This window comes from Sapajus apella, unplaced genomic scaffold (genome assembly GCF_009761245.1).
Source record: "Sapajus apella isolate SASKATOON/1434 unplaced genomic scaffold, GSC_monkey_1.0 scaffold6, whole genome shotgun sequence".
NCBI classification, from domain to species: domain Eukaryota; kingdom Metazoa; phylum Chordata; class Mammalia; order Primates; family Cebidae; genus Sapajus; species Sapajus apella.
The window spans coordinates 22,640,644-22,665,266 of NW_022436946.1; the positions used below are offsets into that span (position 1 = coordinate 22,640,644).

The 24,623-nt window shown below is 38.5% G+C and overlaps 1 protein-coding gene and 1 long non-coding RNA gene across 8 annotated transcripts in view; one reads left to right on the top strand and one right to left on the bottom strand.

Annotated features, from left to right (window-relative positions):
• Positions 1 to 23,147, bottom strand: LOC116549329. Its single transcript, XR_004267809.1, has 3 exons — positions 23,118 to 23,147; positions 16,994 to 16,998; positions 1 to 74 (listed from the first exon to the last, which is right to left on the bottom strand). It is a non-coding gene; the product is annotated as an uncharacterized LOC116549329 (long non-coding RNA).
• Positions 1 to 24,623, top strand: part of ECHDC1 (ethylmalonyl-CoA decarboxylase 1) — a 50,363-nt gene that overhangs the window by 2,945 nt on the left and 22,795 nt on the right. For 3 of the 7 annotated variants that reach the window (XM_032274839.1, XM_032274842.1, XM_032274843.1), the window contains exons 2-3: positions 8,597 to 8,818; positions 13,701 to 13,843. In XM_032274839.1, the coding sequence (XP_032130730.1) occupies positions 8,599 to 8,818; positions 13,701 to 13,843 (363 nt within the window). In that variant the 5' untranslated portion in view covers positions 8,597 to 8,598. Of the gene's footprint in view, positions 1 to 7,386; positions 7,485 to 8,596; positions 8,819 to 13,657; positions 13,844 to 24,623 lie in introns of those variants that run through there. The other 4 variants (XM_032274840.1, XM_032274841.1, XM_032274838.1 and 1 more) reach the window with 3 other exon arrangements.

The window sequence follows — 24,623 nt, forward strand, 5'->3', positions numbered from 1 at the left end:
GGCCAGCCTTTTCTTCTATTGAAATGCAGTGTGGAAGTCAAGGGGGAGGTGATCTTAGATGCTTGGGTCTCTTTCTTCAGATGCATTATTTGGTTAAGAAATAGAACATACCTGTATTCTGAAACTTTTTCAGCACCTGTTAGGTGACTCAACTGATATTTTTCTTCATTCTTCACATCTGTGTTTATTTTCTTTCTCGCAAAATGTAATGTAAATTTCAACTCAGTGAACAAAAGTAATTTGTTACAGAAGTAATAGTTAGCTGTGAAATACTAGTATTGCACTGTTTTATAACCATAAAAATTCTGGTTACACATATATGTTTGATAAATCTGGTTTCATATATGTGTGTGGGAGTATACATTTGATATTTACTCCCTAGCAGAGCTATGTTGCTTGATTTTGGTTGTACTTCTGCTTAGAATTTTAAAAATTAGAATGAAGGGAAAATGTAGCAGAAGCGGCCGTGAGAAACAGAGCTCCCGAACACCAATAACTCTTTTTATTTCTGAGAATGCAGCTAAATGTCTAGTTAAAATGTACTTTAAGTAATTCAAAAAATAATACCATCCTCTTTTGAAATATTTGTCTTAATTGCTAATCCAGTTATTATGTTTTTAAAATTTGTCTTTAAAAAAGCAAAGAGTTCCTCCTCCCCACCTCCCCTTCCTTTTCCTTAGGAAGAAAAAAAAAAAAGCAAAGAAAGCTTCAGAACTCATTTTGAATTATATAGTTTGGTACATTTTCCTATTTTTCTCACAGACTTTGACCAGTGAACTTGGTTCTAATTCTAAGGGTCGTAAAAGGGGAGGTGAAACAGAAAGAATAGTGGTTGAGTATGGAATGATTATGATTATGAATGGAGATTACAAACAAACTTAATAAATATATCCTGTCATGAGAATATAGGTATTGATGATGAAAAGAGTCAAACTCTGTAAAATATTTAAGAGATATATTCTGAGCCAAATATGAGTGCCTACGGCCTGTGACACAGCCCCCAGGTCCTGAGAACATGTGCCCAAGGTGGTTGGGGTACAACTTGGTTTTACATATTTTAGGAAGGCATGAGACATCAATCAAATACACTTAAGAAATACGTTGGTTTGGTTCAGAAAGGTGGGATAACTTAAAGTGGGGTTGCTTCCAGGCTATAGGTAAATTTTTACATTTTCTGGTTGACAATTAGTCGAGTTTGTCTAAAGACCTGGGATCCATAAAAAGGAATGTTCAGATTAAAGATTGTGGAGACCAAGTTTTTTGTGCAGAGGAATCTCTCAGCAGACTTCAGAGAGAGAGCAGGTTGTAAACTATTTCTTATCAGACCTAAAAGGGTGCCTGGCTCTTAGTTGATTATCTTCTGGATCTGGAAAGAAAGGAAGGAAAACAAGGAGGGAAGGGGATGCTCTATAGAATGTGGATTTTTCCCACAGGAGAGTTTACAGGGCAATTTCAAAGCCTGCCAAGGAAATATAATTTGGGATTAAATTTTTTTTTTCTTGGCTCCTAATGTTATGCCAGGGTCAGATTGAAAAGTAAGTCACGATATATAGGGTCAAATAAAATCCATCTGCTGAGAATTTATGGTTTGTAGGGCATGACTCCCTAGACTCCTTAGGTGGGAATTTCGGCAAGATAAAAAAAATCAGAGTTTAGTCCTCAGTGTGGTTAATTTGTTTCAAGCCCCATTGCTTGGCATTTCTCAATAATGTCTGAAATTTTTAGTTTAGGTTTCTTCTACTAGCTAAGAGGTTTTGAGACATTTACATTTGAATGATAGGAAGTGTCTAAAAGCCTTGGTGGTTTTTTTTTGTAACCACTTCATACTTTTTAATTGGTAACAACATTTTATTTGTAAAAGTACCCCCCCCTTCCATTTTTCATAGACCTGAATTTTCTATGCTTATCAGTTTATTTCTCCTTCAGGGTAAAATATTTTAAAAATACAATTCCATGTGCCTTAGAGCAAGAAAACTCTCAACAAAATGATTTGTTCTTGCCCAGGAAAGTTTTGCTTTCCAGTTAAAGAGATAGTTTATTTCACAAGAATAGCTCATTTTCTAATGATGGTGCATAACTAATGATAATAATTTCAGAAATACTTTCTTTCCATAAACAGAACTTTTACTACCCTCTGGGAAAGGAGGGAGATAGGTCTTTGAGCCAGACTGCAGTTTTGGGTACTGGAGATATATAAGGAAAAGAAATAAGTTAAATATGGGGAATAATATTCAACAAATGAGAATAATATTTGGAGGAAAATTTTTCAAATGAATCATTTGTTTAAAATGAAATTATTATTTAAGTATATGGCAGTAATTTTTGACATTTAAAAATTTTATTTAGTTTCACAGTATCCTCTCATTCTTCTATATGCCCAGTAATTTTATGTAGTACTGGTAAAGTATCTATTATTGCACTAAATTAGATGGTGGGAACATCTAGGATATCAACTTTTATTCTGCCTTTATTGTGTCACTATACATTTCCATGTTCTAATTAGGTTCCTTTATTTTGAAGTTTATTTAAAAAATCTTGCAAGGTCTCTTGAGTTTACTGAAAATATCCTGAAATGTTGCAAACTCATGTTTGATAATTGTTCCCTCTAGCTTTCTAGGTCTTCAGGAGGCCTTAGATACCTTAAAATCTGTTGATACAGTATCATTTTCTAATTTAACAGAACAGGTGATGGGATGGAAGGATGTCACACAAGGTATACTTATATGAGTTTTGGAAAAGGAGTATGGAATTGGCAACAGATGAAGACATTGAAGTATTGTTATAATTAAAATTTTTGGTGCCACAAAAGAGGTAGCTCTCGAATAAATTTCTTCAGCAAGGCAATTTACTTCTATAAAAGGGTGCGGCTCACAGACTGAACAATGGCAGGCACACACCTGGGCAAGGAAGGGGAAGGGGTACTTATGCCTGACGTAGGTTGCTCCTACTGCTATGTCATTCCCCTGTTGGTTAGAGTTAGACCACACAGTCTAGTCTAATTCCGATTGGCTATTTTAAAGGGAGTAGGGGTATGAGCCAGAGTAGTGGGGGTGGGTAGTTTGGCAGGAAGAATGGTTAGGGCAGGTCAGAGCAGGTAGCCAGGGGTCAAAGCAGGTGACCAGAGCAAGTGACCAGGATGAGTCAGGACAGAGCAGGGGACGGGGGGAACAGATGTGAACTACTGATTAGAACTGGTGGAAAAGGTTGTTTACTGAAACTACAAGGAAGTTAAACTTAAAAATGGAGAATTAAAGAATAAGAGAGCTGAACATGCTGACATACTGATTCTTTGAAGAGAAACTTGAGGATCACTATATCTAACAGTATTGAAAATACTAAATATTTAGGTATTTTGCAACTTGTAACATTTGGTCACTTTCCTTGCTTATTGGTTCTGTACATCAAATTGACCCAAACCTTGTTAATCACAATTCGTTAAGTGATAGATGACCACCCAATGCTTTCATTATTTATTCGGTAACCCTAGCTGCTGGCAACTGGTGACTTTTTTGGTGGGAGGGAGGGAGGATACAAAGACCAGGAGGAATTTGACATTAAGGGAAATAATAAAGTTATGACAGTTAAAAGCAGGTCCCAACAAAGACTTAGGATGGCAAGTTAGAATACCTTTTTTTCTTGGAAAAGTAACATCAAGTTTTGATCCTTAGACATCATTTTTTAAGATAACAATCATCTTGCTACTTTTTTTGCTAAACTCTAACGTGTAGTGTATTAGGTCACAGTTTATGAGTTAACACTTCAGTCTCCTTGAGATTTAAGAAACATCTTGGTGTCTTTAATATTGTAGTTATAAGCCACCTTCGTTGGTAAAGTTTTGAAATTCTGTTCCCAAGTTGTTGAAATATATCTGTTTGAGGGAATTACATCCTACTGTGTGTTCAGGTAAGTATTCATCTGAAACATTTTAGTAAAAATGTCACTTGAAGGCCAAGTCATTTAAAGTGGGAAGGGATATTGTATCCCTTTATGAGGTTTGTTCTCTGTTTCTGATATCATTTTATAACTCACATGTTAGATACATTTTTAAAGCTATAAAACAAGTTTGTGGCATTCGTTTTGGCTGTCTGATGAGTTATTTTTTTTACTTGCGTACATTTTCCCTCATTACTAAGTACCTTTTATATATTGAGTACTGTAGCCACTAGTGACACGAAGTATGCATCTAAGAATACTCTCAGGAAGCATCCTTCTACTGAGAAAAACAAATGAAAAAATGATTTGAGGAATGTGTTAAAATGGAACATTGTTATTGCAGTATGAGCTGGGATAAGTAAAGGGAGTGATTATCTTTTCTTGGAGATCCCTTTTAGGTAGAAATACAGAAATTCAGTTTTTAAAAACGATGTTGGATTTGCCAGGTTAATGAGGGAGGAAACAACATTATAGGGAAGAAGGGATAATTTAAAATAGCATGTTAAATTTGTGGGACTCTGGTTATTTGGTGTCCTGTGTTGATTGTGTTGCGATGTCAGAAGAGAAGAGGTGGCAGGGCACTGTGGCTAACGCCTGTAATCCCAGCACTTTGGGAGGAGGCCGAGGCGGGTGGATCACGAGGTCAAGAGATCGAGACTATCCTGGTCAACATGGTGAAACCCCGTCTCTACTAAAAATACAAAAAATTAGCTGGGCATGGTGGCGCGTGCCTATGATCCCAGCTACTCAGGAGGCTGAGGCAGGAGAATTGCCTGAACCCAGGAGGGGGAGGTTGCGGTGAGCCGAGATCGCGCCATTGCCCTCCAGCCTGGGTAACAAGAGCGAAACTCCGTCTTGAAAAAAAAAAAAAAAAAAAAGGCAAAAAATTAAATAAATAAATAAGAGAAGAGGTTCAGGATTAAGTTAAGAATTTAAAAAGAGCTTTGGACTTGATCCTTTTGGAAGAGAACTACCTAAAAACTTCAATTTAAAGTGTCCTGATTGGATTATAAATATATCTACGTTACTCTAAGGAATAGTATGCAATCAATTGGTGACTGCTGTATTAATCCAGATTATAGGTAATGAAGTTTGGACTATATTAGTAGTAGGAGGGGAAAAGATAAGAAAGAAGAAACCATTTTGGAGGTCTGTTGCATACGGGAGGTAGGGGAAGAGAAGGAGATTAGGCTGTCCAGAGGTTTTTTGGCATAGATTACAGGGTTGATGGTACAATGAATAGTTAAGGGAAAGAATTAAGAAGTAGTAGTGGGTTTCAGGTGAAGTATGAATTCAGGGTTAGATAATGATTTTGAGCCGGGCGTGGTGGCACATGTCTGTAGTTCTGGCTATTTGGGAGGCGGAGGCTAGAGGATCTCTTGAGTCCAGGAGTCCTGGGCTGTAGTGCGCTGTGCCAATCGGGTGTTCGCACTAAGTTCGGCATCAATGTATCAATATGGTGACCTCCCAGAAGCAGGGGACCACCAGGTTCCCTAAGGAGGGGTGAACCGGCCCAGGTTGGAAACGGAGCAGGTCAAAACTGCGGTGCTGATCAGTAGTGGGATCGCGCCTGTGAATAGCCACTGCACTCCAGCCTAGACAACATAGCGAGACCCTGTCGCTTAAAAAAAAAAAGAAGAGGAAGAAGTAAATTAAAAAGATAATGATTTTGAGAAGCTTGTGATATATCTAGAAATGAGAAGTAAGGGAATTGCATTTCTATGAGTTAGGCAATACTATGAGTTAGGAGTACAGGCATAGGGTCGAATTGGAGCTAAAAATGTGGGATTTGTGTCATGTAGGTTTTAGGATAATTGTGAGCAGGAGAATAAAAGATCTCTAACAAATTAATTAAAATATAAATAAATAGAAATAATGGGCCAAAAGCTTGCACATGAACGTCACAAAAGATTATATGCAAATGACCAACAAGCATAAGAAAATGGGGTTTATCTTTGTTAAATGTTATAGAAATACAAAATGAAACCACAATAAGATACCATCCACTAGAATGCATAAAATAGAAAAAACAGAACAAATGATGAGCTTGTGGAGCAACTGGAGCATTCACTGCCTGTGGGAATATACATTTTTACAGCCATTTTGAAACACTCTAGGACATTATCTTCTTTTTTTTTTGAGATGGAGTTTCGCTCTTATTACCCAGGCTGGAGTGCAATGGCGCGATCTTGGCTCACTGTAACCTCAGCCTCCTGGATTCAAGCAATTCTCATGCCTCAGCCTCCTGAGTAGCTGGGACTACAGGCGCGCGCCACCATGCCCAGCTACTTTTTGTAGTTTTAGTAGAGACGGGGTTTCACCATGTTGACCAGGATGGTCTCGACCTCTTGACCTTGTGATCCACCCGCCTTGGCCTCCCAAAGTGCTGGGATAATAGGTATGAGCCACCTTGCCCGGCCCACATTATCTTCTAAGGTTGAACAAATGCATACATTATTATTGGTGGTGTACGGGCAAACCCGTGTGTGTGTGTGTGAAAGAGAGAGAGAGAGAGAGAGAGAGAGCACGCGCGAGTCAGCATGATTGATATGTTCTATAGTCCCACCATGGTCAATTTCAACCTACCAATAGTTTAAAGAACCAACTTGCAAAATACTTAAATGTTTAATTGGCTGGGTGCAGTGGCTGGACACAGTGGCTCATGCCCACCCCCCCCAAAAAATAATGCACATCAGATTACTTCCTCTGCCCCATTGTTTAGGTAAAAATGCAGATTCACTGAGTCAGAGTAAATTGTGTATTCAGTAGGAGGCTGATCAGGTATTCAAAAGAATGCAACCTTTTGTCTATTATCTACCTATGGCCTGGAAGGACTCCCCCGCATCCACCTCCCCCTGCCCCTGGAAGTTTAGAGTTGTCCTGCCTTACCTCCATCAGAACCGGTGTACATCTGAACACATACCGATTGATGTCTCATGTCTCCCTAAAATGTATAAAAGCAAGTCATATCCTGACCACCTTGGGCACGTATCATCAGGACCTCCTGAGTCTGTGTCTTGGGCATGTCCTTAACCTCGGCAAAATAAACTTTCTGAATTGGTTGAGTCCTGTCTCAGGTATTTTGGTTTCACAAATAGAGTACAGCAATGAGGATAAGGGACTATTCAGACTCTGATTACATTTAACACTAATGGATGTTAACAAAATTGAAACCAGACATAAAATACATAGTTTTCAATTTATATAAAGTTCAAAAGTAATCTCGTGTATTAGAAGTCAAAAAGTTACCCTTACCGGAGGGATTTTGAAAGGTGACACATAGGACCTTGTGAGGTTCAAGTTGTGTTCTGTTTCTTGATTTGGGTACCATTTACTAGATGTATTCACCTTGTGAAAATTAATTGAATCAACAAGAATGTTTACATAGGGCAAGAAAAGCTTATGGGCAGAGATGAGATTACTCAGGAGGTATAAAGTAAGAGAAGTGACAGAGAACCTTGGGGAACACAGTAACCACACACACATTCCTATATCCTTCCCCATTTTTCTTAGGACTCTTTCCAGCTTTTTGCCTGAAGGCTTTGCAGAAGGTAAGAATAATGCCAAGAATAAAATTTCTGTTAGAGAGTGGGATTGCGTTTGTAGCATTTCTGCATAGAGGCTGTTTCCAAAGGGATACTTGGACTATATTTACTTTTAGATTTTGAAAAAGTTAAGGGCTGAAGAATAAAGAATCTGAGGCAAAAGGCTACCTGGAGGCAGGAGATGGTACAAAATACAGAGCAGTATTTTTTCTAAGCCTTCCTATTGTATTGGAGCACGGTAACTATACTGTAATTATTCTTTTTTTTTTTTTTTTTTTTTTTGAGAGGGGGTTTTGCTCTTGTTACCCAGGCTGGAGTGCAATGGCGCGATCTCGGCTCACCGCAACCTCCGCCTCCTGGGTTCAGGCAATTCTCCTGCCTCAGCCTCCTGAGTAGCTGGGATTACAGGCACGCGCCACCTTGCCCAGCTAATTTTTTGTAGTTTTAGTAGAGACAGGGTTTCACCATGTTGACCAGGATAGTCTCGATCTCTTGACCTTGTGATCCACCCGCCTCGGCCTCCCAAAGTGCTGGGATTATAGGTGTGAGCCACCGCGCCCGGCCTTATACTGTAATTATTCTATTGTCTCTCACTGATACATACTGGAATGATATGCTTTGTGAATCATTTGGTTTGAGAAGGAGGGAAAAATGAAAGGAATTTCATACTGATCATTTCCTGTAACAGTGCTTTTAAAAATGGGGAAGTGGCTAGGTGCCACGGCTTACACTTATAATCCTAGCACTTTGGGAGGCTGAGGTGGGTGGATCATTTGAGACCAGCCTGGTCAACATGGTGAAACCTTGCCTCTACTAAAAATACAAAAATTAGCTGGGTGTGGTGATGGGCCCCTGTAGTCCCTGCTAATTGGGAGGCTGAAGTATGAGAATCGTTTGAAGCCGGGAGGCAGAGGTTGCAGTGAGCCGAATTTGCCCCACTGTACTCCAGCCTGGGCTACAGGGCGAAACTATGTCTCAAAAAAAAAAAAAAAAGAAAGAAATAGTGAAGTATTCACAATTCACCAGAAGTGTCCATTACTACAGCCTATTAACACATAATATTAGAAAAGTGAGTGCCTATTCATCTGTGCTACTGCATACTTATTTCTCTTTTCCAGAAATGGCAACAAGTCTTTTGAAGACATCGCCTCTGTCTGTAAGGACAAAATTGCTACATCAAACAAGTTTGTCACTTTATAATACATCCCATGGATTTTATGAGGAAGAAGTGAAAAAAAAACTTCAGCAGTTTCCTGGTGGAAATGTTGACCTTCAGAAGGAAGACAATGGCATTGGTATTCTTACTCTGAACAATCCAAGTAAAATGAATGCCTTCTCAGGTATTAAGAATCTTTTCATTCCTAAAGAACCACACTAAATCTAACCTGTTATCACATGTTTTTTATCCTTGCTCTGGTGACAGTATGTTTTAAAGTCCTGGTACTTTTGGTAGAACATGAGAAAAATAACAATAAAAACAGCAACTCTATAATATGAACCAGAAACACTAAGTAATTTTTCAATAATTATGGATATTTGAAAGTTTTCAGAAAACTCATTAATACAGATGTTGATAAAAAGGAAACCTAAATTAATCTTGATTATATTTTTCATCGAAATTCATTAGCTTTTTAGTAACTTCATTTGTTTTCAGCTTCTGCTACTAGGGAACAAGGCGAAAGAGGTTTCAAAGAGTTCCTGAAACTAAAGAGAAAAGCCTGTGAATGAAAAGAATTATTTAGGCTAATTTTTTTCTGTGAATTGAGATAAAATCAGTTAGTTTTTAATCTTTTAGCTCCATTATTAACAGAAGAAACAGCACTTGTCTAGCTGTGGACTCCTCCCTAACTCTTATATACTGGTGAGTGCCTTTTATTTTCTAGTCAACACAGAGAACTAAAGATGCAGGACATGTGGTAATTTGTCATTTTTGCTGGGGCTCAGATTTGACTTATGCTACCACTATATTATACAAGAGCTAATGAGTAGCTTTGCTGAATACTCACCACTCGCATTTTCTTTCTCTCTTTTTTTGCGTTTTTTTGATTTTTAATTTTTTTTTTAAATTTTATGTTTTTTATTCACCTGGAACACAAAGGCAAACCACTTGCATTTTCAAGTTGATTTTAGTAATCTCTCCTTTTTGGTTATGCACTACATGATTATAATCTCTAGTAGCATTTGAAATTTGGGGTTCAGAAAAATCTCACAAAATTTTCATGTATCTACTTTACATACAGTCATACTATAGACATAATTGAATAGTCTGTAAACTTTGTAAATTACTAATGGTGAGTCTTTAAACCCAAGATGACTTTACTCTCCATTTAATAGAATTCAGAGATATTTCTGTATACCACTGCTGACCAATGAAAGCATAATGCAAAAACAAATTTGAGTCATATGTGCAATTTTAAGTATTCTAGTAGCCAGAGTTTAAAAAAAATGAAAAAACAGGTAAAATTATTTTTAACAATTCATTTTCTATTAATCTGGTATTTATTTTATACTTACTACATGTCTCAATTTGGACTAGCCACATATCAAGTGCTCAATACATACAGGTGACTAGTGACTACCTTATTAGACTTTGTAGCTCCATATGTTCAGTTGGCTTAGAGAATAAAAACCAATTTAATGTTAGTCCAGGAAAGATAGAAATTGAAGGGTAAAATTTCTCTAAAGGGTTAAATTAGATCAATAGTGATGATTTGTTTCTGAAAAGTTATGAATATTTTTTCAATCAGAAACATTATTTTAATGCATAATATATAAAACTAGTAATAGCAAACCTGTTTTGATTTGAATAATGGTATTTGATGAAGCTGGGTTGGGAGAGGATGAATGAGCACTTAGACCCTTGTTTAAAAATCATTCAGTTAGATACTCTTTAAGATCTCTTCCATCTTTTGAGATTTATTTTACAAAGTCAAAAGATTTTTTTTTTTTTTTTTGAGTCGGAGTTTCGCTGTTGTTACCCAGGCTGGAGTGCAATGGCGCGATCTCGGCTTACCGCAACCTCTGCCTCCTGGGTTCAGGCAATTCTCCTGCCTCAGCCTCCTGAGTAGCTGGGATTACAGGCAGGCGCCACCATGCCCAGCTAATTTTTTGTAGTTTTAGTAGAGACGGGGTTTCACCGCGTTGACCAGATGGTCTCGATCTCTTGACCTCGTGATCCACCGGCCTCGGCCTCCCAAAGTGCTGGGATTACAGGCGTGAGCCACCGCGCCCGGCCAAAAGATTATTTTAACAGTAACTACTGGTATGAATTTTTCTTATTCTCACGGCCAGCATTTCCGCATCTTAAGAAAGGTTCAAAGAAAAATCAGCGCCATAAGGAAGGTTTTTTTTTTTAAAAAAAGGCCAGCATTGTTTTTTAGAAGCTTAAATATTGTGAATGATTAAAGGTTCATATTAACCTATACAGATTGATTCTTTTACTAAAAGTGTGGGTTTCTTCTTTTCCCTTACTAGACCGTAAATCACTTGAGAGGCAAGAATGATATTTCTTTTTTTTTTTTTTTTTTTGAAGACGGAGTTTCACTATTGTTACCCAGGCTGGAGTGCAATGGCGCGATCTCGGCTCACCGCAACCTCCGCCTCCTGGGTTCAGGCAATTCTCCTGCCTCAGCCTCCTGAGTAGCTGGGATTACAGGCACGCACCACCATGCCCAGCTAATTTTTTGTATTTTTGGTAGAGACAGGGTTTCACCATGTTGACCAGGATGGTCTCGATCTCTTGACCTCGTGATCCACCTGCCTCGGCCTCCCAAAGTGCTGGGATTACAGGCTTGAGCCACCATGCCCGGCAAGAATGATATTTCTAAAGCATCTAGAACATCCTTGGAAAGGGTTACAGTTTTAAATTCAGTCATTTATTGCTTTGTGATGGGGATACATTCTAAGAAATACGTTAGGTGATTTTGTCATTGTGTGAACATTGTACAGTGTACTTACACTTAGATAGCATAAACTATTATGCACCTGTACCATGTGATATAGCTTCCTGCTCCTAGGCTACAAAACTATTTAGTGCGTTACTTCCTGAATACTATAGGCAACTGTAATACAAACGTGAATAATGCATTGTACCACATTACAATGGCTATGACTGTTACTAATTAGGTAATAGGAATTTTTTAGCTCCATTATAATCTTTTTTTTTTTTTTTTTTTTTGAGACGGAGTTTCGCTCTTGTTACCCAGGCTGGAGTGCAATGGCGCAATCTCGGCTCACCACAACCTCTGCCTCCTGGGTTCAGGCAATTCTCCTGCCCCAGCCTCCTGAGTCGTTGGGATTACAGGCACGCACCACCATGCCCAGCTAATTTTTTGTAGTTTTAGTAGAGACGGGGTTTCACCATGTTGACCAGGATGGTCTCGATCTCTTGACCTCGTGATCCACCCGCCTCGGCCTCCCACAGTGCTGGGATTACAGGCTTGAGCCACCGTGCCCGGCCGGCTCCATTATAATCTTAAGGAACCACTATGACATCGTTGGTGCATGACAGTATGTCATAATTAGCCATTAGAAAGGATAGTTAAATTAGTCATTTGTGAGTTAATACCATTAATATAACATTTATTGTGGAACCACCTCACTCCTGGTTACTTTAGTAAATGGCAAAGGAAATAATAGTTCTTGACATTGTGGGATTTATATTCCAAAGAAGTGTACTTGAGGTACAAATTTTTTTGCCAGTTTTAGCCCCCTATTATGATCTTTATACATTGGCTTCTAAAGCATTTCCTAGGCAGAAGAAAATAAAATTAGTCGTGTTGAAAGCCATGCAATTTTTTTTTGTTTGTTTTGTTTTTGTTTTTGTTTTGTTTTGTTTGAGATGGAGTTTCGCTCTTGTTACCCAGGCTGGAGTGCAATGGCGTGATCTCGGCTCACCGCAACTTCCGCCTCCTGGGTTCAGGCAATTCTCCTGCCTCAACCCCCTGAGTAGCTGGGATTACAGGCACGCGCCACCATGCCCAGCTAATTTCTGTATTTTTAGTAGAGATGGGGTTTCACCATGTTGACCAGGATGGTCTCGATCTCTTGACCTCGTGATCCACCCGCCTCAGCCTCCCAAAGTGCTGGGATTACAGGCTTGAGCCACCGCGCCCGGCTGAAAACCATGAATTTTATGAACTTGGAAGATCACCAAAGATAAGCATATCTAAAAGTTATTGATTAGATCTTAAAATGCCAGTCCCAGCTGTTTCTATTTTAAATTTGACTATTATAAAGAAGCTCCAATAGAATTTTGGTTCATATTAAGGTAACAATCTATAAGCCATAGAATCAATGGTTGGTAGGCCTGTGAAGAACTTCCATAGTATACCTCAAGCTCCTCAGAGGACAATTTGTCAACCATGGATCAAGATGGTATTTATTACTCATTCCTGAGCTAATATCTTATTATACTAATTCTGATGTCAGTAGCATAGGAATCACACTTTGTTCTGTATACCATATGTCCAATATATCATAAGATCTCGTAGTTATGTTATACCCATAAAGCTTTACTGACTGAGATAAGATGTATTGCTGAGAAGTCAGGTCTATGTTTTATCTTTACCCTAAGAAATAATTTTTCCTTATTACCATATCATCATTTTCTTATTCTTAGGACAGCATGGTATATTCTTTTTTTTTTTTTTTTTTTTTTTTTGAGACAAAGTCTCGATCTATCTACAGGCTGGAGTGCAGTGTTGTGATCTTGGCTCACCACAACCTCCAACTCCTGGTTCAAGCAATTCTCCTGCCTCAGCCTCCTAAGAGGCTGGGATTACAGACATGTGCCACCACACCCAGCTAATTTTTGTATGTGTAGTAGAGACAGAGTTTCACCATGTTGATCAGGATGGTCTCTATCTCCTGACCTCATGATCCTCCTGCCTCAGCTTCCCAAAACTCTGGGTATAGGAGTGAACTACTGCGCCTGGCCTAGTATATTCTTATTCTTCTTCCTAATCATATATTTGTGTCATTTCTTAAGATAGATGGAGAGATAGACACATAACAAAATTAAATTTACAATGCAGGACCTGCCATATATACCTCTTCTGTATACTCCATACTCCCAGCACAATAGGCATTTGATAGACATTCAGTAAATATTTATAAAATATAGAACCTAAGAGTATGCTTGACACCTTATGATTTATAAATAATTTCTATTTTTCCAGTTGCCTTCATATGCTTGTGATTTCCCCCTCCCATCTTTGGCAGGTGTTATGATGCTACAACTTCTGGAAAAAGTAATTGAATTGGAAAATTGGACAGAGGGGAAAGGCCTCATTGTCCGTGGGGCAAAAAATAATTTCTGTTCAGGATCTGATCTGAATGCTGTGAAAGGACTAGCAAATCCAGAGGCAAGTGTTCTATGAATTATGCATTAGATTCTACTTGTTTATTATATATGTATGGCTGAGACATTTATATTTTCCTTATGGTTATTATGATGACTTTAATAACTTTCAAAGGATTATAGGGAGTTTTTTGGTTCATTTGTTTTGTTTTTGGTAGAATTACAGGAGGAACAGTATAAGAGAAACAAATGATTCTAATTTTTTACTAATAGGGTATCTGCTAAGGGCTCTTGTTAAAAGGTTTAAAATTATTCTTTCTAGTTTAGCAGGACACTCTCAGTTATGTTTGATATTTTGGAGGATGGGATTCTCTCTCTCTCTTGCTGTTAATGTTACTCCCTTCTCCAATGCCTCACATTTGTCTCTTTATTTTTAAGGTGTATTGATTAAAAAAAAAGATTTTTAAATTTTAGAATAATTTTAAATTTATAGAAAAGCTGCAAATGCAATTCAGACTTCCTATACGCTGTGCATCCAGTTTCTCCTTTTGTTAACATCTTATATTCCTATGGTACATAGATTTGTTGCTACTAATGAACCAATGTAATAGTCTGTTCTCACACTGCTATAAACCTCTACCTGAGACTGGGTAATTTATGAAGAAAAGAGGTTTAATTGACTTACAGTTTTGCACGTTGTACAGAAACATGGGTGGGAGGCCTCAGGAAACTTACTATTATGGTGGAAGGCAAAGGGGAAGTAAGCACATCTTACCATGGCAAAGCCAGAGAGCTGGGGGAGGTGCCACACACTTTTAAACAACAAGGTCTCATGAGTACTCATTCACTGTCGCAAGAACAGCAATGGGGAAATCCACTCCCATGATCCAGTTACTTCCCACCAGGCCCCTCCTTCAACACTGGGAATTACAATTTGACATGAGATTTGGTTGAGGGACACAGAGCCAAACCATATTAACCAACATTGATACTTTATTATTATTATTATTATTATTATTATTTTTTTTTTTTTTTGAGACAGAGTTTCACTCATGTTACCCAGGCTGGAGTGCAATGGCGCGATCTCGGCTCACCGCAACCTCCGCCTCCTGGGTTCAGGCAATTCTCCTGCCTCAGCCTCCTGAGTAGCTGGGATTACAGGCACGTGCCACCATGCCCAGCTAATTTTTTGTATTTTTAGTAGAGACGGGGTTTCACCATGTTGACCAGGATGGTCTCGATCTCTTGACCTCGTGATCCACCCGCCTCGGCCTCCCAAAGTGCTGGGATTACAGGCTTGAGCCACCGCGCCCGGCCCTGATACTTTATTATTAATGAAACTACTGTATGATTTCACTTATATATGGAATCTGAAATAGACAAACTCTGCCTAGCATGGGTGGCTCACACCTATAATATGAATGCTTTGGTAAGCTGAGATGACAGGATTGCTTGAGGCCAGGAGTCCAAGACTAGCCTGGGCAACATAACCAGTCCTTGTCTCTACAAAAAAATATACAGAATTAGCCGGATGTGGTGGCATATGCCTGTAGTCCCAGCTACTTGGAAGGCTGAGGTGTGAAGATTGCTTGAGTCCAGGAGTTTAAGGCTTCATTGAACCATGGTGGTGTCACTGCACTCCAGCCTGGGTGACAGAGTGAGATCGTTTCTCAAAAAAAAACAACAAATAGTGAAACTCACAGAAACCAAGACTGGAATGGTGATTTCCAGGTGTTTGGTGGTGGGGATGGGCAGGGATCAATCTTACGTGCTTATGTTACACATACACACAAAATTAATAATAATCATAGTAATAAAGGGGTGGGAGGAAACTTTGGGAGGTTATGAATATGTCTAGGGCCTTGGTGGTAATAGTTTAATGACTGTACACTTAGCCACACACTCCTCAAGTTGTATACATTAAATATGTACAGCTTTTTACATGTTAATCATAATTCAACAAAGTGGTTAAAAAAACCAAAACTCCACACTTCATTCATGTTTTAGTAGTTTTTCTACTGTTGCCCCTTCTCTGCTGCAGGATCCCATCTGGGATACTACAGTACATTTAGCTGTAATGTTTCAGATTCCTCTTGTCTGTGACAGTTTCTCAGACTTACCTTGTTTTTCATGACGTTGGCAGTTTTGAAGAGTACTGGTCAGATATTCTGTAGAATATCCTTCAAATGGAATTTGTCTGGTGTTTTTCTCGTATTACATTGGGGTTATGGGATTCTGAGAGAAAGACCAGAGGTAAACTTCTGTTTTCATCACATCATATCAAGGGAATTTATGCTGTCAAGATGATTTATCACTAATGATGTTAACCTTGGTCACCTGGCCAAGATAGTGTTTGCCTTGTTGCTCTACTTTAAATTTACTTTCCAAACTCTACTCCTTGGAAGCAAGTCACTAAGTTTAGTCTACACTCAAAGGGGAAGGGAAAATAAGTTTTATCTCCTGGAGGGTGGACATATATGTCCATTATTCTTCTGTAAGGGGATTTGGGTCTACTCCCCATTTATTCGCATACTTATTTATTCAGTTATTTATTTATGTCAATATGCACTCATGGATATTTATTTTAGATGCATTATTTATTTTTAATAATTTTGTTTTTTGAGACAGAGTCTCACTCTGTCTTCAGGCTGGAGTGCAGTGATGCAGATCTCTGCTCACTGCAATCTCTGCCTCCAGGTTCAAGCGATTCTTCTGTCTCAGCCTCCCATGTAGCTGGGATTACAGGCATAAGTTACCATGCCCAGCTAATTTTTGTGTTTTTAGTTGAGACAGGGTTTCACTGTGTTGGCCAGGATAGTCTCGATCTCTTAACCTCATGATCTGTCTGCCTTGGCCTCCTAAAGTGCTGGGATTACAGGCATAAGCCACCACTCCCAGCCCTGCATTATTTATTTTATTGCTCAAATTGTTCCAGGTTTGGCCACTGGGGGCCCAAAGACCCAAAGTCCTGTCTTCCTTTGACACTCCCCTATCATTTTGGTTTTTTGAGTACTGCCTTACTTTCTAGTATTATAAGATATTCCAGTTTAATCTTGTATTTTCCTTGCTGCAATTATATAATCAATGATTTCTTCAAGAAGTCCTGTTCATGGAAAGTGGTAGAGGATGGTGTTAGATACTAAGATCTAGGTGTTAGTTGTTTCTGTTTTCCAAGTATGTTGATATAGCACATTCCTGGGTTATTTGAGCCTACCTTAACTGTAATAGGATAAAGAAAAACTCTTAATGCAGAGTGAGAAGTCTTGGGTTTAGACATAGGTCTGCCACTCACTAAATGAGAAAATTACTCAAATTCCTCTTAGCTTTAGCTTCTCGGGATATAAAATCTATCTCACAGGCATTTTTGAGGATTGAGTTAACTAATGTACCCTAAAGTGCTTTGTAAACTAGAGGAAGCTACTGTAACATTTTAAATAGGTAACATAAATTAGTAATATTAATATTATAGATCAACTTCAATATCACTTTTTCTTTAGCAGTCATGTGAAGTCAATACTTTTGTTGTTGTTGTTTATTTGTTTTGCTTTTTAAAGATTAGGGTACAGTAGTGTGAAGGGCTGAAAAAAATGAAGGACAGGAAGATTAATGATGAACAAAGGTCATCATTAAAATCAGCAAGAATTTGAATTCCTTTAAGTGGAAGCTCTTTAGTACCTCATGATAAGTTTTACATGAAGTATGTATATAAAGCACCTAGTTGTGGCACATAGTAAAGTTTAAAAAATAGTAACAACTTAAAAAATATGCTTTTGAATTACTCTGATAGAATAGAAATCTTATCATCTTCCTTTATCAATACTCCAAGGAACCTGTTTTTCTTGAATTCAGTGCCCCTACCCCCTCTACCACATCTTCTAGGAAAAAAATAAAAAGAAGAAAAGAAAGGAAGGAAATGAAATTAGAAAGGGAAAAAAGTAATATTTGTTTTCATTTAATTAGATGTGGGCTGTATGTAGGGAATGAAGTTTTCATGATAGTCCACAAGTCTCATACCACACTGTATGTAGTATATGACTTCTATTTGTGTATCTGAGGAAGAATCGTTTGGTTTACCAGAGCACTGGCTTTCATAGACTTGGTTTCAATACTTTTTGGCTAAGTGATCGGCAAGTCACTTAATCTTTCTAAATCTTATTTTCCTAATCTATACATGAGGATTATAGTGTATATTTCACTGAGTTATTGTGAAGATTCAAGATAATATATATAAAGTGCCTACTAGAACCTTGTCTGGAAAAGGTAGCTATTATCTTTCCTTCCTTCCTTCCTTCCTTCCTTCCTTCCTTCCTTCTTTCCTTCCTTCCTTCCCTCCCTCCCTCCCTCCCTCCTTCCTCCTTTCTTTCTTTTCTTTTCTTTTCTTCTTTTCTTTCTTTCTTTCTTTTTTTTTTTTTAGACATAATCTCGCTCTGTCACCCAGGCTGGAGTGCAGTGGCGTGATAAAGGCTCACTGCAACCTCCGCCCTCTCGGGTTCAAGTGATTCTCCTGCCTCAGCCTCCCAAGTAGCTGGGACTACAGGTATGTGCCACCATATCTGGCTAATTTTCGTATTTTTAGTAGAGACAGGGTTTTGCCATGTTGGCCAGGCTAGTCTTGAACCCCTGACCTCAGGTGATGCACTTACCTTGGCCTCCCAAAGTGCTGGGATTACAGGCATGAGCCACCGTACCTGGCCAATTATTTTAAAGACTCGAGATTAATAAACATTATCATTAATGGGATGGTGCATGATTTGTAGCAACCTTACTAGACTTACATTTGTGAAGCATCTGAATAGTTATAGTGTTGTACTGGCTCGAGCATAGAAAATCACACCAAGACAAAAGTATGCCAAATTGCAGGGTCTTTATTGCTGGCAGCCACAGAGGACTCGCATCTCTACAACCCATGGCCCCGAAAGGAGGGTGTCAAGACCTTTTATACCCATAAAACCACTTCGGGAGTGAGGGTGAGGGGCAGGGGGTGGGGGTGAGGAGCTTCAGACATTCTGAGGGCTAGTGGATTTGTAAATCACCTCCTGGGCAGAGAAGAGGGTCAGGGGCTCTGGACATTCCAGTGGATTCCTGGGCGAAGATGAGGGTGAGGGGCTCCGGACACTCCGAGGGCCAGAGGACTTCGGACATTCTGATTGTTACTTAAGTGGTTCACAAAAGTCAAGATTAGCATTTGTTTGCACATTGTCTGGGTAGGGTGGAAATTAGAGTCCTTAATTACTTATTACAAGTCACAGGGGCCAAGATAGCAAGGGTTTGGACTGCTTGCCTGTCACATTTGGGTTACAGAGAGCAGTTTCGATAGAAAGCCTAGGTATGGTTGAGGTATGCAGTTTTATGGGGCTTTTACCATGTCACAATAGCACCAAGCTGGACATTTGAAAAGACGGATTTTTTCCCCCTAAGATCTAATAATTAGCCATGTCATCTGCAAGTTATTTGATTATACAGGCTGAGTATCCCTTATCCAAAATGCTTGGAACTAGCAGTATTTCAGATTTTACATTTTTTCAGAGTTTGGAATATTTGCATATATACACTGAAATATCCTGGCAATGGAACCCAACTCTAAGCAAAAAATTCACTTATATTTCATATACACCTTAAACACATAGCCTGAAAGTAATCTTATACAGTATTTTCAGTAATTTTGTACATGAAACAAAGTCTGTGTATAAGTATCTTATACAGTATTTTCAGTAATTTTGTACATGAAACAAAGATATGAGGTCAGGTGTGGAATTTTCCACTTATGGTATCATGTCAGCACTCACAAAATTTTAGATTTTGGAGCGTTTAGATTTCAGATTTTCATAGTGGGGATGCTCAACCTGTATATACACATATTTTTCATGTCTCAAATGTGTTGGGACCCAGCCCAACCCTGTGCGTGGGTGCCCTGTGGCCCCGCAGTGATGAGGGAGTGAGAAAAGGAGATCAAGACAAAGACACAAGAGTAGAAGTTCACAGCATGGGTCCAGGGGTCAAATGTACTATCTCCAGGGGTAAACTGCTTGGCCCTGAGCTCTGGGCTGCACGTGCTTTTATTAGGTGTATAGACTTGTTAATTGGGGGTGGGGGAGCAGGGAGGGATGAACAGGGGAGGACTTGAAACTATTGGGAGAGGCCTTGAAACTAATGTGGGCAAGATAGCCAAGGGGGAGAGGTGTGGTCTGCAGTATTCAGTAGCAGACATGATTCTTATGCAAACCTAGAACACCAAGGTGCATTTGCATCAGAAGCTTAGCCCTTTAGGCACCAGCAGGTTTTTATCTACTGAGCATTGCAGACACAGAGCAATCAAGATTATTCCCTATTCTGAGAACCTAGGCAGAGCCTGTGGCATTCTGGTAACCTCTGCCCTGCAAGGCTTTTCCCCCTTGCAAGCTCCCATCTGTGAAGATCCTCCCGGATCTTGTTAGCAGAGGTCCCTTTCCTTCTCAAAGATATTGCTTAAGCCCTCTTTATGAGACTCTTAGGCAAAGTCTATGTTGAGAAGGCATTCCTGGGACCAAAGCAATATTTCCTGCTTTGCAGCCACTCCACAGTGTTCCACCGTTTTACAGCGCTCTCAGATGGTCTTTACCTTAGGCCTCCTGTTGCCGCTTGATTTCTATTTTACTGCACCAATATTTGATATAGCTTAGTTCGGGTATAAACTTCAGTGTACAATAAGCAAAGCAAGCTTATAATTATTTAACTAGAAATAACATAGGTCTGCCTCTGGCTATCTTGTTGACCCACAGAATGGCTGCATCACTATACACCTTAGTTCATGAAAGACACTGTTAAAGACAGAATGAGACAATAATAGCCTGTTGTGGGTTTGATAGAAGTTGGGTAGAATGAATGTTATTTTACTTTATTATTTTCTTCCAGTTAGAAGGTCATTTCTGTCTCTTTAGATCATGTGGCCAGGATTCTTTTTCTATATATTTAAAGATGGAAGTGGAAACATGCTAATTGTTTTATATATACATCATTGATCTGGCATAAGTCATGTAGGAAAACATGGAGAAAGTTTTTATTCAGCTTCAAAGAAGAAATCACTTAGTAAAGTTTATTCTTTCTCGTACCTACATTCTCCAAGCAATCTGTTCTCTTCAATGCCTGACGTTAATCTTAATTGACAGCTGAGGAGTAGGGTAGTGTGACCGAATCCTTTAAATATTACTGCAAGTGTTTGTCACTTGTTGCTATGTACATCTGCCAGTTTCATCAAGGAAATATGGAATTGTGAATCTGCTTTACAATGAGTATGCTTAGAACTCAGATTGGAATTTTATTTTATTTAAAACATTTATTTTATTTTATTGAGACAGAGTCTCCCTCTGTCACCCAGTCTGGAGTTCAGTGGCAGCGATCTCAGTTCACTGTAACCTCTGCCTCTTGGGTTCAAGTGGTTTTCCTGCCTCAGCCTCCCAAGTAGCTGGGATTACAGGCTCAGGCCACCATGCCCAGCTAATTTTTGTATTTTTAGTAGAGACAGGGTTTCATCATGGTGGACAGGCTGGTCTTGAACTTCTGACTTCAAGTGATCAGCCCATCTCTGCCTCCCAAAGTGCCAGGGTTACAGGCGGGAACCACCATGCCTGGCTATTTTTTCTTTGTTTGTTTTGATACAGAGTCTGGCTCTGTCGCCCATGCTGGAGTGCAGTGGCGTGATCTCCACTCAGTGCAACCTCTGCCTCCTGGGTTCAAGCAATTCTCCTGCCTCAGCTTCCTGAATAGCTGGGATTACAGGGACCCGCCACCACACCTGGCTAATTTTTGTATTCTTAGTAGAGACGAGGTTTCACCATGTAGGCCAGGCCCGTCTTGAACTCCTGACCTCAGGTGATCCGTCTGCCTTGGCCTCCAAAAGTACTAGGATTACAGGCATGAGCCACCAGACCTGGCCTGATGCCCAGCTATTTAAAACATTTTATAGGGTAATGAATTCTTTATTATACTTTTATGAAATCTCTGAAGTCATAGTATAAGAAATATATAACATAAAAATAAGCACTTTGAATATTATCTTTATGGATTATTTTAAGAAATGTAACAATATGTATAAAGTATGGGGTGTGTTTTATCACATGATGATTTTAAATTTAACAAGAACTAGAAATAGTTTATGTAAAGTTCTTGATATTTCTGTTTCCTATAAACTGTATTCCTATATACTTGAGAAGGGACTATAAATATGTGTAAAGCTGAAATTTAAAATGTCCTCAGGACTTTTGAGGCTCATACATATATTATATATGAGTTGTAGTTGCAGCATATAAATGCATCTACCCCTCATGACCAAAACATTCTGAAACTTACCATGACTTTAAGTTGTAAACAGTTTGTCAATGAGGCTCTTTTTTATCCAAATACTCTTTGTTGTTACCGATGCATCACTAGCATCTACTTATTTGGTGAATTTGCTTTCTGAGGATGATGAGATAACTGAAATATATGATAAGTTTTGCAATTAGATTATATTCACTTCTAATTGTAATAAAATACTTGAAAGTGATTATTAAATGGCTTTTCTTATAAAAGATAATTATTTTGATGTTACTGCTGCTTATTTTTTAAAGATTTAAAAAGATTTTATTAATGTAAATTACCAAATTATAGGTAAAAGCAGAAAGACTAATACAGTGAAACCCTCATGTACTCATAAGAGCATCAACCCTATCAACATATTATTATATTTGTTATGTATTATTCTATTTTTTTCTTTTAAGTGTAAATGATCTCATAAGAAGTTGGTTGCATCTTGGTATGCTTTGCCTTTTGTGCAGGGAAAGAGCTCCATCTGTCCCTGTTAGGCAGTTAATTCTTGGTTGAGAAGGTAGAGGCCAGGAGATCCACTAGGGTAAAACAAAGATTAACCCTGCTGAAAAGTTATGGGAAAGACAAAGGAATAAAATAAAACAAAAAATGTTTAAATATTAAGACTTGGATTTGATGCCACAGATGTTATGTAGGCTACAAGAAGTTTCTTTTCAGAGGGAGTAAGTAATCAAAGTGCAGTTAGAAAGAAGCTTCAGTATATGGGGAAATAAAAACCTGCCTACTTTGTAATGGATGGGTATAATGCCTCCAGGAAAAGTCTGGCACATAGAAACTCTTCTGCTCTTAATCTACCTTGAAAATTATATCCTCCTTTGTCCCTTAACTTTCCTTGTTACTTTTCTACCAATCTGTTATTCCTTAGATCTCTGTTGCTTAAATTTCTACAGTGACCCCAACGTTCTTGTATAACTTATTTGTGTTTGCCACTACTATTGTACGGTTCCGTAGCCTGATTAATTTATAGACAAGCAGCTGAGCATGGTGGCTTACACCTGTAATTCCAGCACTTTGGGAGGCCTAGGTGGGCAGATCACCTAAGGTCAAGTGTTTGAGACCAGCCTGGCCCAACATGGTGAAACTAAAAATACAAAAAAAGTAGATGTACATAGTAGTGTGTGCCTGTAATCCCAGATACTCGGGAGGCTGAGGCAGGAGAATCACTTGAACCCAGAAGGTGGAGGTTGCAGTGAGCTGAGATCATGCCACTGCACTTCAGCCTGGAAGAACAGAATTCCATACATAGAATTCCATACACAGAACAATATTCCATACATATATATACATATATATATGGAAGAGTTTAAAGAATTTCCTTGTCAATAGACAAGTTATTTTTAATTTTCTCTAAACCTTTCCATATATTTTGAGGAAATTAACAAATCCATACAACAAGCACTTAAGAAAGAGGATTATTTATGATTCTAAATAAGATACTTCTACAGGCTAAGCCACTCTAAATATGACTTAGAGTACATATGATGTTAATCATTCCTTTTGGCATTATGATTGAGCATTGTCCTTCTTATCCTTGTTTTACAAGAAAGAGTAGAGGAATAGGGTTGGCTCTCAGGCATCATCCAGATAGCATGAAAATACCACTGTCTGCACCAGCTTCCAAAACTTTTCAGTACTTCTCAGCTGCCAGCTTTCCTACCTTAAAGAAGGTCTAGCTTTTTATTGGTTTCTCACCCACAGCTTATTCTATCACAGGTATCTCTTATTGGCTTATTTTCTTTCTTCAAACCAGTGAGAGGACAGAGCATTTAACCATCGTGGGTTTAATAGCTTTGGGGGAAGAATTTAATTAAATCTTTCTTATCTCTAGGGCATGTTGGCCAATACTGCTTAAAATTCTGTTTTATGATACACTTAAAACCAAAACATACTCATTATCTATTGCCAGTATTGTTAGTAATATTAATAATAATGATAGGTAACTTTTATTCTCTTACTATATGTTAGACACTGTTCTAACCTCATTTTGTGCCATAACTTAATTATTACTAACTCCATTATGAAATAGGTACTACTGTTATCACAATTTGCAGATAAAAGACTATAGGACAGAGAGGTTTAATTAAGCAGGTTTGACAAAGTCAAACTAATTAGAAAGTGCTAGAGCCCAGATTCACACCTAGTCAGATAGGCTTTAGAATCTGTGCTCCTAACCATTTATTTCATATGGCCTCTAATAGACATGTTTAGTGTGCCTTTTGTCTTTTGAATGAAAATTATAATAGTACACAGGCTAATACTTGCTTCACTTTTATGTCTACCAATTCTAGATACTTCATTGGAATTTTAAGTAATCTAAATCTAGCAAGAGAAAATAGGCATATTAAAATTACTTGATATAGGTAATAGAACAGGCTTTATTGGAAAGGTTTTTAGCATAGGATAAACCAGTTCATTTTGAAAGCTTTTTAGCTCTCTGTGCCTGTGTTAATTTTATCATCACTTTGTGAGATGCACTGATCTTCCTGATAACAGCTTTGGAT